At 60.2% G+C, this 15406-nt stretch overlaps 1 protein-coding gene across 1 annotated transcript; it reads right to left on the bottom strand.

Annotated features, from left to right (window-relative positions):
• Nucleotides 1-1010: 1010 nt before the first annotated feature.
• WNT6 (Wnt family member 6) lies at nt 1011-13665 on the bottom strand. Its single transcript, XM_061370229.1, has 4 exons — nt 13448-13665; nt 5069-5289; nt 2000-2301; nt 1011-1714 (listed from the first exon to the last, which is right to left on the bottom strand). Exons 1-4 carry the CDS (start codon nt 13522-13524, stop codon nt 1253-1255), a joined length of 1062 nt encoding a protein of 353 aa, XP_061226213.1. The 5' UTR covers nt 13525-13665; the 3' UTR covers nt 1011-1252.
• Nucleotides 13666-15406: the final 1741 nt, after the last annotated feature.

Here is a 15406-nt window from a genome sequence, read left to right as displayed (position 1 = left end):
CACCTGGTAGCCCTTTTGCAGAGCAGTGGACAGGCAAAGCCCGCATGCCCTGTGTTTGCTGCAGTGTGGAAGGCAGGCACAGGAGCATGAACCTCTCTGCCCAGGCTCTGGCTCTGCAGGCATCCCTTGAAGGCTCCTCTGCCCATTGCCAGCCAAGCGGGTGCTGCACACACACATTCCCCTCTGCAGCTACCTAAACCCCCACGCTGGGTAAGGCTGGAGAAACCAGTTCTGGTGGGCTTCTGGCAGCATGGGAGGAACCCCCTTGGAGATTCCTGGAGCCTCTAGAGCTGAGAGATGGCAGCCTGCCCTGCTGGGCAGCCAGGCGGGCTGCTCCTCACCCAGTGTTTGCGCATGAGGGGCACAGGCTGATCAGGTTACCAGGACATGCCTGGCACTGTGCCGGGAAGGTGAAGCTGCACGTGGCACATGGCACGCCAAGCAAATGCCTTGCATGCCACCAAACCGACAGCGTAAGCACCACGAAGTGCTTCTCCATTCCAGGCTCCATGGCGGGAACTGCACCAATGGTGGCTGAAGACAGTGAGAAGTATAGAGGATACCTTCAAGGAACTCATAGCCCATCACTGTGGTATCAGGGCTGCTAGCCGTATCTCCTGCATGAGGAGTGAGCGGAGGGGCCTTGAACAAACATCACAAACATCCTAGGTTGGTTGGCGGCTTGGCACAGACTGGCATCCCCAAGAGATGGTGGCCATGAATGACAGGAGGAGAGCACCTCCCGGCCTGGGGGCTGCAGAGCAGGGCAGGGGAGCGCTCACCCTCATCCACACTCATCTCTTGGCTCTGCAACCATGGAAAAAAGCAGGAAGTGGGTACAAAATGAGCTGGGCTCTGCCACGGGTCCCAGCATGGCCAGTACGAACAGGAGACTGGAGGCATTCTGGCTGACTAGCACTCACAGCTGGGGCAGGCCAGCTCTCCGCCTGGTACCATCCTGTTCCAGGGGTCAGCGCTTCCCAGCCCTCCCCAGGAAGCGCTCTGCCACACTGGCTTTAAATAGCTTTATTAGTGGAAGCTCTGTGCCTGCAGCCCCCATCCCGGGGGCCTTGGGGGTGCCAGGCAGCTCCACACTGTCCCCCAGAGAAGCCAGTACTCCCTGGGGCGCAGAGTTGGGCTCATCCACATTGTCCCTGCCACCAGCACAGCCTGTCTCTGTCCAACGGGGGCTGCAGCATGAGCCTGGGGGTGGCCCCCCCACCCCAGATTGTCCTTGCCTGTCCCCAGGCCATCAGATGCAGAGGCTGAGCTCCTGACGGACGGAGCACTTGCGGCACTGCACCACGCAGCACCAGTGGAAGCGGCAAAAGCAGTTCTCCTCCAGCACCACGGTCTCATCCCGGTGCCCTCTCCCGCAGCACAGCAGGTCGCACCCACTGGTGTCCATGGCTGTGCTGTTGCAGATGCGGCCCCGGGTGCCCAGCGAGCCCGTCTTACGGTTAGCCGAGCAGAAATCCGGCGAGTCAGCCGAGTAAATGAGGTCCTGTTTGTCAGGAGGCTTGATGTTGTCACCCACAGGGATGAGGGTTTTCCCGTCGTTGCCTCCCATCACTTTGAAAGCGCCATTGAAGCGCTCAAGCAGGCGGTCCCCCACCTCGCGGAAATGGGGCATCTTCCGCCAGCAGGTCCGCAGGGTGCAGGAGCCCGACAGCCCGTGGCATTTGCACTCTGTCCTCATGTAGCTCCGCACCGCCTGGGGAAGAGACAGCGATGCTCAGCCCTCGGTCCCCCACCTCCCTGCCCAGCACCACCAGCCAAAACCCTGCCTCTTGGTGCTGCCCTAGCCCAGGGGAGGGTCTGGGGAGGCACAGGGTGTTTCCAAAGCACCTGCAAAAGGCTTCTGAAAGGTATTTGGTCCGTAATTCACCTCAAGTTGGTGCAGATATGTGGCTTTGAGGGAGATAAAGGTGGAGGGTGGAGCTGGGTAGGGGCACAGGAGGTGATGCTTGTGGAGGGGCAGGGAGTGCGGGGACCTTACCAAGCGTCCAGCTTCATTGTTGTGCAGGTCAATAAGAGCTCGGATGTCATTTTTGCCCTTCTTGCTCTTGGCATCCATGAACTGCTGGGATTTCTCATAGCCGAACTGCACGTCATCCCCGCAGCCTCCCCACTCCCAGGCTGTGCCCTCGGTGCCCGGACCTGCCGTGGGTGAAGGGGGAGCCCGGCTCCGCGTCAGCTCACAGCCGCACTGCAACAGCTCGCCCATGCTGCAGGCCTGTGTGATGGCATGGCTCACCCCCGCTGCCGTGATGGCGTACACAAAGGCGGTCTCACGGATATCTGCAGGAGAACAAACAGGGCTGGGATGTGGGATCAGCTCCGGCAAAGACTCTGCAAGCAAAGCATTCCCCCAGCAACATCCCATGGGGGCTCAGACCTCCCCTTCTCCCCCTTGGTCTGTGTCCACTGCTGTTCCTGGGTGATGTACCCATCCTGGAGTGGGCTGCCTGGGGCTGTCTCCTGCATGCAGATATGCAGAATTTGGGCCATGGCCAGGCGCTGGTGGTGTTCCTCCACCCAGCTGCCAGGCCCTAGGGCAACAAATTTCCTGCCTCCCTTTGCAAGGATGGGTGCTGCCCCATAGGAAAGAGGGAAACTGGGGGAGCAAGGGGGGTCCTGGGTGACCAGGTGGTACCCACAGCTTTCTCACACTGCCCTGCAATGGTCCTCCAAGCATTAAAGATCCCATCCCCAGATGCAAGCTGGCACCTGGAGACAAGTGCTGTGAGGGTCACGGCAGGTGCCACTCACCCCTCTGCAAGGCAACAGCAATAAAGCTGTGCTGCCCGCTCTCCCTCCATACCCACTTTGCCATGGGGTGCTGCCTGCCCCCCTTCCCTGCGCCGGCACAGCCTCCACCCTTCAGGATTATTTATTATTAGTATTTGCTCCTGTCTCTCTCTGCTCCGGGACACGAATTCCAAGCATCCTTCCCCTGCCCGGACCTGCCGCTCGCAGCCGCAGCCAGCGGGGGATTCTGGCAGCAGGGGTGCGGCGCCCTGCTCGGGGGGCTCCCCTCCTCCCCCAGCCCCGTGCCAGGCAAACCACTGCCCACCCGAATGCCAGGGCAGGCTGGCCCGGCTGGGAGGGTGACATGCAGGGGTTCCCTGGGGCATGGAGACAGAGGGGAAGGTGTGGTTTTGGGGTTACCCCATCCCTACATCTCCAGAACTCTGTCTTTGGAGGGTCTGTGGGGAAGGGAGCTCTGTGAGTAGCTCCTCCACAAGCTGATTCCCGCTGGTGTTGGTAGGACCTGGCCACACCAGTACCTTTCCAGCAGTGTCACCCTGGGGACATCCCTGGCCCTCCTGCCCCCCCCCTCCAAGCCACACGACCACCAGCCTGCTGCCGCCTGGGGCTGGCAGAGGTTTGGCAGGCAGCCCGGAGCTGGCACAGGTCCCCGTGCCACCCTGCCAGGCACTGCCCGGGGGGATGCCGCTCCTCTGACAGCTCCTCCAGACACGTGGCTGCCCCCACGCCAGCCTGCCCTGGCATGCTGTGCCTGGCACTGGCCGCAGGGAGGGAAGGCGGATGGCTGTGACTGCACCAGGGAGGCCATGGCTGGGAACCAGGGCCCACTGCAGCATCCTTGGAACGAAGAGGCTGTTGAATGAGAGGTGGGAACACCAAATGTCCCTGCAGGCTTACAAAGAGTCTTATGCCTGCTGATGCCTTTCAGTGCAGGGCAAGCTCTCTGGTCCTGGCACTCACAATGCCCCCTGAGAACCTCCATGCCCCTAACTGGGATGTTCCTTGTCCCCAGAGTGCCTCTGTTGCCAGGACACTGCCCATTTCCATCACCACAGCAGTGAGGCTGGGCTAAGCAGACCCTGGTGGCTCCTTCAGCATCCCCTGGCTCTGGGTACCCAACAGCTCATCAACCAGCCTGGTCTGGCCCTAACAACCTGGCACCACCCCACTTCCAGCCTGGTGCCCTGCCTGACACAGATCCCACCTCCCTCACTGCCAGATTGGTGTGAAAATAAGTGACTCCAGAGGCTGTGTGCTCCCCATGTGCCCTGGCTCTCTGCCCCTCGACTGAATGCACCTCCCTATATTGAGGGTAACCCACACTTTCAAATCTGCTTCTTAAATGAGCCTGGGTTGGTGTGTCCCTTGGGGGTCCAGCTCTGCCTCTCACTGGTATCCTCAGCCAGAGGTACCCACAGTGTTCTGCCCTTGCCAAACCCCCAGGGAGGTCACCCTGACCCCCTGCAAGGCCCAGGAGCATACCCAAGGTGCACCAGTAGATGTGATGACCAAGGACACTGGGGCTTGCCCCAGCATCTTAATCCATCCCATCACAGGGACCAACATGGGAACAGGGGCAGTACTCAACTCACCACCTGCTAAGTAGCCCTACCATCCCAAGCTGCTTCAATTTCACACCCCCTTTCCCTATCCACCTCCCAGCCTCTGTTTCTGGGGAGCCTGGCACTGCTTTCCCATCCCTTACAAACTCACAGGTGCCCCTTTGCTTTGCCCCTGCTCTGGCCTCGATGCAGTTGGACCACAGTATCCGCCTGTCTGGGATTTACCCATCCCTCCTTGCCACCCTATCCCTCGGGGTGACACAGGCTGCCTACCCATGGACACAGGGACGGGGGCAAGCACTCCTCTGCACCCTCCCAGGCCAGGAGGAGTGATGTGCAGGGCACCCATGGGGCAAGGAGCAGCTCCCAGCTGCTGTGCACTGCCTCCCACCCGGGCCCCTTCCCCCAGCACATCCCGGGGTCCCGGGGGAGCAGTAAATCACTGCCAGACAAGGGTGCATTCTTGGGCTTTGTGAAGCCCCGCACTGTCTGGGAGCATCGGTAATTGCTTCATTACAACACGGGGAGACATGTCCCGGCAGTAAAACCTCAGCGTGACTACACCGGAGAGCACTGAGCAACCCCCTGCACACACACACACATGCACACACGCAGAGCACACACACTCACAGGCCTGCATGCCCAGACTCTGCTCCAGGAGTCCCGGGGAGGCACGCGACCGGGTGGCTGGAGGCCTTTTTGGAGATGGGAGGCAGAGGAAGCGCTTGCCTTACCCTGCTGCAGGATCTTGCCGAAGTACTTGCTGTGGCTGGTGCAGTTCCAGCGGCGGAAGCGGAATTGGTACTGGCACTCCCGGACGCCCAGCTTGGTGCCCTTGGCCACCTCCTGCACTATCTCTGGCTCCAGCTGGCACAGCTCCGCCTGCTTCCCCGCCAGCCGCTTCGTCTTGCGGCAGATGCTGTTGGGGTCCATGACCAGGGGGCTCCCCACTGCCCTGCAGGAGGGGACAGCGAGCAGAGCAAAACCAGCACCCGAGCCTGGAGAGACCAGGGTGGGGATGGGGCATGGCCAGACTTGCTCCCAGGGATGGAGCAGGGCCATCGGGCAGTGCTGGCTCAGTGCTGAGCCTGGGTGACAAGGGGACAAGGAGAGGTACACAGGGAGGGCAGGACAAAAGGTATGGGTGGCACCTGTGTGCCAGCACCCAGGGGACTCCTTGCCCTGCCCAGTCAGCCAGTGAATGGGGGAGATCCCCGACTGTGGAGCTGCCTGGAGGAGGATGCTGCACATGCCACTTCATATCCCAAAGCCCTTGGGGACATCCCCAGAGGTGATGTGGTGATGTCCCCAGTGGGGGACGGCAGACATGCTGTGCTGCTCAGCACCTGCTCTTTGGGTCTGATGCTGACCTGGCACAGCCCTGGCATCACGGTGTGACCGATGCACGGTGCAGCTGCAGCTCTCCGTGCGCCTCCCCCTCTCCGGGAGTGCTTGCTGCTTTACCCCGTGGGAGAAGAGCCGAGTGACCTTGCTGGTGATAAAACCCCTTGGCTGCTGGCCAGGCTCCCATGCTCCTGCTACCCAGGCACCGGCCCCAGGGGAAGGGAGCCGTGGGCAGGCACACGAGGGAGGGATGCAGGTGGCATTGCCAGCCCTGCCAATGCCAGCGCGGGAGGGCAACTCTCCACTGAGCCTGTGTCCGAGGCAGCTCTTCCTCTCCAGCACAGCTGGAGAAAGATGCCTGGTTCTTGGGGCTGGGAGGTAAAGCCTGAGCACGACACCACGCTCGCCAGCACGCTGCTGGCTGCAGAAACTCCTGCTCTTTCCCCACACATTTAGCCTGGAGTGCCCTCCATAGCATGACTTGTGCAGCTGTGCATCCCGTCGGCACCATGCCCCGTGCCGGAGATGTTCCAGCTCCTCCATGGACAATGCCAGAGCCGCAGCAGGCAAAGGGCAGGCACACCATGCTGACAGCCTCCTGCCCACACTGCCTGTCCTGTGGCATGGAGATTGCATGGCCATGGGCTGCCAGAGTTTAGCACACCTCAAACAGCACCCCACTGAGCTCCCACTTGCCTCCAGCACTGCTCCTGTGGCCTCAGAGCTTGTCGTGCTCAATAACAAAATCTTCCTGCCTGTGGATGCCCACAGCATCCACTTAGCATCCCCTGTGCTTTGGGGTGCCCGAGGACTACAAGGCTACACCTCCTGGGATCCCCTGGGGAGCAGCGCCCTTGCAGCCTGTGCTGCTGGCTGCCTCGCTCACTGGGGAGCACCAGCTGTGCTGCAGCTTCCAAACCCAGAACTTTATAGTCTGGCCAAGCCCCAGGGGCTCAAAAATCACAAGCTGAATCTCAGTGTTTAACTGTGTTCTGGGTTTCCTTTTTGCTCTCCGCAGCTGCAGGGCTGCAGGACTTCACTTGCCACTCTGCCCCCAGTGCAAACCCCTTCTGAGCCCCTTGTTTGAAGCTCGAAGTCTTGCCAGGGCCCCCTTGCCCCACAGCAGACTCCCATGCTGCCTGCATCTCCTGCCCATCAAGCTGCAGCTGGGTTTGGGAAGGATGTGCCCTCTCACACAGCCTGGAAAAGGAGTCTTTATGCTTTGTTTGGAGGTTTAAAGGGTTAAACAGCTCAACCTAGAGGCACAGGCTGGAAAGGTGACTTCCAGCAGGGAAACTGAGGCAAGCCCACACTGCTGCTGAGAAGAATGCATCTCCCTTTGCTCAGTTTCCCTTTGCTGCATGATGCACGGGTGCCTCAGCAAAGGGCTGGGGCATCATGGGTCTGTGGTGGAATGGCACAGGCTCCCCATGGCTGGGGAAACTGAGGCCTGCCCAGTCCTATCACATGATGACCACATGGGGATGGACTCTAGGCTCAAGGCTGGGCTTTAAGCTCTCCCTCCTTGGGAGCCATGGGCTCCTGACATCCCCAGTGAGATGGCAGAGGTTTGTCCTCCTGCCCCGGTGGGGTGGGGGGGAAAGGCAGCCGGGACGGGACTTTCATTAAGAGACAACTCTTTGTACTCGTATAAAACGATGCGCCAGCCCCCCGGGGCCATCAGATCAAATGCTGAACTGCGGCTCACCCCGGCCCGCCGCATCAGGCCGGGAAGAAGAGCTCAGCCCCGCGGGGCCGGGGGCCGGCTGGCGGCTCCGGGGAGGGGGTCCGCACCCGTGTCCCGTCGGCAGGGAGGCCAGCGGGAGCTCCCGGCCGTGCTGACGAGGCGTGGGGTGGGCTGCCTAAGTCCGGAGCGATGTTAATTTCCGCTGGGCTCCGCGTTCTGGCACGGGGAGGCTGCCAGGAGCCCGAGAGCTGTTTTGCTTTGGAGGGGTTGGGGGGGAGATGGGGGGGAGACAAGGGCAAGAAAAATGCTGCCAAACTGCTACCGCTTTGGCAAGGGCTCCAGCGTAGGGCCCAGATCTGCCTGAGCTTGTCCTGCTCCAAGGCCTCCCGCATCTACAATTAAGGTGCCCCACCTCTGCCGCCGGGCACTCCTCCCCCTGCCCTGGTGAGGGAACCGGGTCGCCGGCCCTGCTCCCCCCAGCCTGCCCAGGGCACCCCGGTACCCGATGCCTCCTACCTGGCACCCCCCTGCCAGCCTCTGTGCCTCGGCAGCATCCATCCTGCTGCCCCTGGCACCCCTCTCCTGATGCCCCAGGCAATTGCCACCTTGCCCCAAAAAGACCCGGGATAATGAGCCCCACTTTCTGGCCTGATTCACAGCACCCCTGTGTAAGGGAAACAAGCCCCACTGCTGAAAGGGGAAACTGAGAGGAGCACAGAAGAGGAGCTACAACCTACATCCAACCTGCTGCTGTCACCCCTTCGGCTGCCCAGAGGCAGCCTGGGACCAGTCCAGGTGACGCACGGAAAATAGGAATCACTGGGGTTTCTGATGCAACCCCTGTGCTCTGGATGCTGTCGTCACTGCAACAGAGCCAGGAGCTCCCAGTTGCCGTCATCACCAGCTTTTCCAGCTCACCTCACTGTTAAGGAGCCTCACTGTGTCCCACTGTAGTTCCCAGCCAAAATGATAGACCAAGGAACCTGTCATGAGTCCCCATCTCCCCTTCGGACACGGGGCTGGTGTGAAGCAGGGCTTCTCCTGGCCCCTGCCAACAGAATGCAATCAAGGAGAGCCAGTGGGGTCCCGGTTTGCAGAAAGCTGATGGAAAGGGGCTGGCAGAGCCAGGTGATGAGGAATGGGATGGCCAACCTTCACGAACAGCACCCACATCTTGGGTGGAAAAATGTCTCCTATGCTCCTGACGGCCCTGAAACCCTGATGAAGAGTGGCAGTTGTGCCATGCCAGATCCATGAGGCACTGGCACCCATTGCTTACTGCTGCCTGGCTGTTTCTGTGTGGCAAGGGTCCCCTTGGATGGCGTGCCTTGCATCCAGGTTTTCATCCCAGCCCCTGAATGCCTTCAGGAAGGGGATGCAGGATGCCAGGGCACCCATCTCATCGCCCAGAGCCCATAGGTACTTCTCCCCCTACTTTGGAGAGGCAAGAGCCATGGGATGCCAGCCCTGGAGAGCTGAGCTCCATCCCTGGGGTGACAAGTCACCCCACATCCCACCCAGTGGTGTGACACTCAGTGACAGCCCTGCAAGGAAATCAGACCTGGCGGGAGCTGGTCCCTTTCCAAGCTGTACAAACAGGGCGAGGGGACACGCACATGGATTTCACCCATCCAGCTTCCCCTTTAACCCACGCAGGCGCACAACAGGTACCCGGCCCCTCACCTGGGGCAATGTGTGGGTGCTGCCACTAGCCCAGGCAGCCGGGTGTGGGAAGAGGAGCAGGAGGCACATGGGGGAAGCTGGGGTGTGAGTAAGCAGCAAGTCACTGCGATGGGGGGCATGGCCAGGGCTCAGCTGCTGAGTACTGCCAGGGGCACCAAGGAACAGAGAATGCCATGGGACAGGGAGAGCAGGGGGACCGTGTTCCCTGCCCTCCTCCTCACACCTCCTTGGTAAAGATGGCACGCAAACAGCTGGGAAGCTGCCCAAAAGAAAGAGGCTTTGGCGTGGCACGGCATCAACCCATGGACCTGCCGCTGCAAGGTCATGCTGAGGCCAGGCATCCGCAGGCAGGAACTGCCCAAGCTTGTGCTGTGGGTACCAGGGGGATGGAGGAAGCACACATCCACAGAGATGGCGGTCCCAAAGCCATGTCTAAGCCCTGGAGGTCCAAGAAAGCAGTCCACCCATCCGTGGTCACTGCATCCTTCCTCTGGGTGCTAATGGAGGCACTAAGTCTGGGCTAACGTATGCCCAAATGTGGATGCCATACATAGTGGCAGGATCCTGCAAATCCTGAGCCAATATTGGGGTGTTCGTGGTGCTGCCCAGCATGAAGGGGATTTGAAGAGGTCAAGACTCTGATACAAAGCTCAGAGGAGCCCTCCAGCTTGGGGAACACACAAGACAGGGCTGGGTACCCTGGATGTCACAGTGGGAGAGTTGAGGTGTCCAGGAGCAGGAGCAAGGGATGGCACAGGGGAAAGCTCAGCTGTCTTTGGCAGAGACACAGGTAGCTCAATTCCAGGGCCAGTGCCATCTCAAAGAGTGCAAGGAAACATTTTCCCTTTAAAGAACCCAGCCAGTCAGCAGCTGCCTTAGAAGGGGCACAGGGAGATGGTGCCAGGCAGGGGTTCTCACGCTGGGAGGTGTTTTGTGCCTGCAAGGCACTGCTCCAGGGGTGAGGGCATGCCCATGATGACTGGGCAGCCCAGTCTGCTGGGCACCATGGGGGGCCGTGGGCTGCGGGTTGGTGGTTGTTGGTCAGCAAGCCCAGGGGGTGACTCACGATCCTCACCCCAAGGCCCTACAGTCTCTTACAGGCTCTGCACCGTGTGGATGCTGCTTGGGGCAGCAGAGGGGAAGGGAAGGTCACCCACATGAAACCCTCTTGTATGTGGCTTTTGGGGGTGCAGGGTTGGGACCTCCTTGAGCAAGGGTGCAGCCATGAGTGCTGACGCATGGGTCCTCCCTGAGCTCTTCTGATGGAGCCCTGTGGAAACCTGGAGATGCACTGCACATGGGCACGCATGGGAAGACAATGCAGGGCAGGGGTCCACCCCTCATACCCACAGGTGGAGTGGAGCATATCTCACCTGGGATGATCTTCCCTTTTGCTCTCTCTTCCACATCCCAGCTACTCTCAGTCATGCCCACAAAGAGCTGATGGCCGCTGCAGCATTGGGAAAGCCAGATTTGCCTGTCCCATCCCCACAGTGCCTCCCTGCGAGCACAGCCCAGCCACAAACAATCTCAGATGAAATCCTGCCCTCAACCTGCCCGGGGCTCCTGAGACACCAGGTTTGCCTGCCCCGTATCCCTGCCCCAGGCAGTCTCTGCCTGTCCTGCTCTGGAGGAATTACTCTTGCACAAGGAGCCAGGTGAGAACCATGAGAAGATGACAGTAGGAGGAAGAAAGAGGTTTTGCAGGGCTTGTGAGAGCAAGGCAAGCCCATACCCTGCAGCCTGGCACTAACCAAGGGACCAGCAGCACTTGAATGACAGTGACCACAGCTTGTTCCCCTCTGCCATGGAAAGATCCATGCGTCTGCTCATCCTGCTGTCCCTCTGCCGCTTCTTAGGCACAGGGATATAGGACAAGGGTGACTTCAGTGAGCCCTCTGGAGACATCCTACAGTGAGGATGCTGCATCCACAGTGAGGATGCTCCTTCTCTGTCTATGATGTACCAGCATGATGTCACTGCTCATACATCACACCCAAACCTTCCTCTGTAGATTCAACCATCTGCCAGGATCCCAACAGGAGCAGTTACCACCCATGGGTGGCCAAGCCCGACTGTGTGCCTGGGCTGGGGACCATGCCCTCTGGGACTCAGCCCCTCCATGCCACTCTCACAGATCAGTTTGTCACCAGCATGGGAAAGAAATGCCTCAAACAGACAGCCCCTGCATCCCCCCTTACTGCACAGCCAATGCAGCCTGGGGTGGGATGCGAGGGAGGTAAAGACCTTTCTTTCCTGCCCAGGGGAACATGCCCCTTGGCTAAGCACCTATGGGTATCTAGATATACACACATGGAGGAATGCTACTGAAGTCCCTATGAGTTGGTGACAGGGAAAGCAAGGAACTGCTCTACCAATGCCACGAATCCTGGGGCTTCCAGGAATCGAGGCACAACACAGAGCTGCACCCCTGAACCCCTCCTCACCAAAAGCAGATCCTACAGACACCAGTTCTACCCAGACCTGGAACAGGGGATGGGTACCGGGAGCAGGCGTGTGGGAAGATGACTGTCTGGAGCTGGTGCAAAGGGCCAGGCAACGCCAGGACCTCTCTCCCCCGCATGGGAAGAGCTCCCTGGAAATGTGGGATGATCTCAGCCAGGGGCCAGAGAACCCAAACTCTGGGAGAAGCAGCTCGTGAATCAGCCGCTGCTCCAGTCCCCTGTCCACATCCGTTTGGTGGTGGTGGTGGTGGCCTCATCCACACATCACCTCCCCCTGGCTCACTGGCTCTGGGCTCCAGAGCGAAGCAGAGTGCATGCTGGTGATACCTCTGCGGCTGCTCTGCTGCCCGGCGCGTTTGGCCGCGCTGCGTGCAGCTGGGTTAGTATTCTTCAATTAAAGGTTCCTTTGCTGCTTCTTCTTATTATTATTCTTCTTCTTTTTAAAGAAGAAAAAAAAGTTTGACCCCTCGCCCTCCTCTGCCAAATCCCACTGATCTCCCCAAGCCAGCACTGCCAGCACATGCACAGCATGATCACAGCACCAGCAGGACCCAGGCTCGGCAGCGAAATACTGCTCTAAGCAGCTGGGGCACAGGGCAGAGGAGCACCAGCAGTCTGCCCTTCCCGATGCCATCTGCCTGCCCTCTCAATTGAAGGAAAAGTGAGCTCCTTCTTCACCCCTGCCCACTCCAGCCGTGGGCAGGATAGCACCCTGGAGCTTAGGGGTGAGGGCTCACCGGCTGGGTGTTGGTGGGGATGGGACAGAGAAAGCAGGGAGAGCCGGAGGGACAGTAAGTATGTCAGTATTGCTACCGTGTGTGCAGAGCAGCAGTTCAAAAGTTAGCTAAGGAAAAGCAGCTGTTCTTGGGCAGCAGGAAGGACTTGTGTCCCGGCATAGCACAGGTGGTAGGGAGCAGGGAGTCCCCTACATGCACCCTATGCCGGCCAGGGCTCGATATACCTGGCTCTCTTCTCCTCTAGTGAAAAAAACAAGGTAAACCCCTCTTAGACCCACGTTAGCACCTTCCCTGGCAATAAACACAGCACTTGGGCTCCAGGACCAAGTTCAGCTGGTGTACATCTGACCGTAACAACACAACTTATACCCAGTGAGTCCTCCCCCTTCTGCCCTGCGCTCCTGGAGCCAGGGCTAGTGAAGGGGATGGAGTTGTGGAATAAATCACTTGCAGGCAGGCAGGGGACCAGGAGGGGAAAAGCTTATGGAGAGCTTTATTTTAGGGGTCAAAAGAGTGTGACAATGTGGAGACGAATAGCCTCAGATAATGAATGATAGCCCAGACGGCATGCCGGGGAGCTGGAATCTAAGCACTTAAAACCGGATAAAGACAGGCTGGGTGAAATTCTTAATAGATTTAAATAGTTCATGTTTCGACAGATACCTGTGCTTTCCAAGGCTGGGTCCCAGCTCTGTGCCTGTAATGAATCCCCCACCCCCTCCGGTATCCTGCAAGGCACCGTCTGCCTTTGATGATGGCACCATTACAAACACTGGTTTTGTCCCCTCCGTGTCCAGGCCACCGCTCGGGAGGTGACACCATAGGGACCCTCCGGTTTTTAATTAAAGTTGACTTATTGGAGGGGTCTGGAGGCCCCTACCTCCACTTCCCCACCCTTCAGGCATACAACCCTCCCAGGCTGTGGGCTTGGAGTGCGGGGAGGCAGTTCTCTCCACAGGTTCTGAGTATCCCATACCTCTAGGGGTTCCCTCGTCTGCTGTCCCCGACATACTCGTGTGCCCGAGCCCGCAGAGCGTGGGCATCCCTCCGATCTGGATCCTCCTGGCCAGCTAACAGCAGCCCCCACCAAAGGGTTGCCCTATTTGTAAGGCACTCTGTTGTCCCCAAGCGGGGCGAGGGTATCACCCCTGGAGACCGAGGGACCCTCTTGCCCCCACCGAGCGATGTCCTACTCACCACCAGAGCCCGATGATGTTGGCGGGGCAGAGGAGGATGAAGAAGAGCCCCAGCTGGGTCCGGGAGGAAGGCAGCATCCTGCCAGGGCTGAGGAGAGCACCGAGCCTCCTCCGCGCCCCCCGCGGGGAGCCGGGCAGCCGGGCTTACAGCCGCCCCGAGGGTCCGGCTGGGGCCCCGGCGGCTGGGTGCCCGCTGCCTCCCTCTGCCGGGCCGGCCGGGCGGGCGGGCACCGCTGCCGGCGGGGCTGGGCTGGGCTGGGCTGGGCAGGCACCTCCGGGCGGCTGGAGTGCGGAGCGGAGGCTGCTCCGGCAAAGGAGGAGGAGGGACGGGGCTGCGAAAGCATCTGCCTCCGACAGGGAAACCGGAGCCCGGGGGGACGGACAGGGCGGGCCGGGCGGGGGGACTCCTGGGTGCCAAGCTCGGCTCCCGGCGCGCAGCCACGACCGCGGCGTGGGCACTGCAGCGGCCACGGGCACCCTCCGGCACTGGGACGGTGGCAGCAGCCTGTCCGGCCCCGCTTCTCGCCACGGTGCTTGGACGTGCACCCGTTCTAGCGGTGTCTGTTCAGCACAGCCCTATCCCCCGCAGCTCTGGGGACCTGCCACCAACCTGTCTGGCACAGCCCTGCGGGACCCTGCCTGGCACAGCCCTGACTGGCTCCACTGGGGGTCCTGGTGAGGCCCTGCCAAATCCAACCCGCCCTAGAGGTGCCCCCTGGCACCTGCCCATCACTCTCCTGCACGACCCTGACAACATTGTTATGGCCTTGCCAAAACCTGGCATCCCTGTCTTCCCTCCCAGCACATTCCTGCCCCTGTATTGGGTTCGCCTGGCACAAGCCTGGCTCCGCAGTCCTTCCTGCCCTCGAACCAGTCTGTCCTGCCTAGGGACGCTGGACGAGTGACCCCCACCTCCAAGCAGCTCCCAGCACTTGACTACGGTTCCTCTGGGGAGACATCCCTGGGGCAGGAGGACATGAAGATGGACAGTGGGAGAATGCCGCAGGAGCAAAGAGACGGAGAAGAGCGCAGGGAGGGCCTGCTTGTTTATGGTGATCTCATCTCAGGTGCAGCAGGGACCCAGGAGGGAGACAGCCCCCAGCACTGAATCACAGCAGGCAGCAGGAACTGCCTGGGGCAGGAGGAAGCCCAGGGACCTGGGAGGTAGCAGAGGGGCACACCAGGGATGGGAGCCTGGGAACAGGAGGAGATGGTGCCCATAGGCTGTCACCCCAATTTTCTCTCCCTCCCAGGCAGCCTCAGGAATGGTTTCTCAGGACTCAGACCAGGACCCTGGGTCTCTGCTTCTTCTTGCACCACCTGTCACTCACAGCAGAGCTTGGAGATGCAGCTCTCAGCCTTGCAGCATCCCGGCCACGGATCATGGGCCTGGGACAGACACCCTTGGAGGGTCCTGAATCACCTCTGCCCCCACATCTGCTGAGCACCCAGTCAGCCCACTGGTTTACCCCAAGGGAAACGGGGTATCTGCCACCAGCAACGGGCAAATCATAGCACCCTCGCAGCTGCTGAGCCCACCCCTCCCTCCAGCAGTGATTCAGACTCTCCTTCCCTTCCTGGGAGTGTACCATCCCCCATCTCCAGTCCCTGGCTTGCATTTCACTGCCCCTTGCCCCATCACCAGTGGCTTTTCCCCTTCTCCCAGGCACGTTAACTCCCCACCAGCAGCATTCAGTGGTGAATGACTCAGGTTATATCTGCTTCTTGACACGAGCCTTCTCTCTCTCCTGGGCACAGGAGGTAAGAGACTCCCACCACCTTTGGAGGTTTCCCACCTGCTCCTTCCATGCCCTCCCACACAGGGACTGGGCTCCCAGTCTGCACCCTTGGCATGCTGACCAGGATTGAACTGTCCTGGCTGCAGCACAGGGACACAGGCACCTTCCATGACCTGCACACTGAATCTGTGCTGCTGCACCATGGCTGGTGCCTTGTGCCT

Source organism: Neopsephotus bourkii, unplaced genomic scaffold, assembly GCF_033783945.1.
Source record: "Neopsephotus bourkii isolate Nb327-2 ecotype Australia unplaced genomic scaffold, CSIRO-AGI_Nbou_v1 NB_1526, whole genome shotgun sequence".
NCBI classification, from domain to species: Eukaryota; Metazoa; Chordata; class Aves; order Psittaciformes; family Psittacidae; genus Neopsephotus; species Neopsephotus bourkii.
Note: the sequence above shows the minus strand (reverse complement) of the source record. Positions and strands in the feature narration are given on the sequence as shown.

Excerpts from the sequence above, each read along its gene's own strand:
- WNT6 (XM_061370229.1), bottom strand. The coding sequence starts at position 13,524 with ATGCTGCCTTCCTCCCGGACCCAGCTGGGGCTCTTCTTCATCCTCCTC. Across the intron at positions 2,302-5,068 it reads CGGCAAGATCCTGCAGCAGG|ATATCCGTGAGACCGCCTTT; the intron begins GTAAGGCAAGCG and ends GTTCTCCTGCAG. Across the intron at positions 1,715-1,999 it reads ACAATGAAGCTGGACGCTTG|GCGGTGCGGAGCTACATGAG; the intron begins GTAAGGTCCCCG and ends TCTCTTCCCCAG.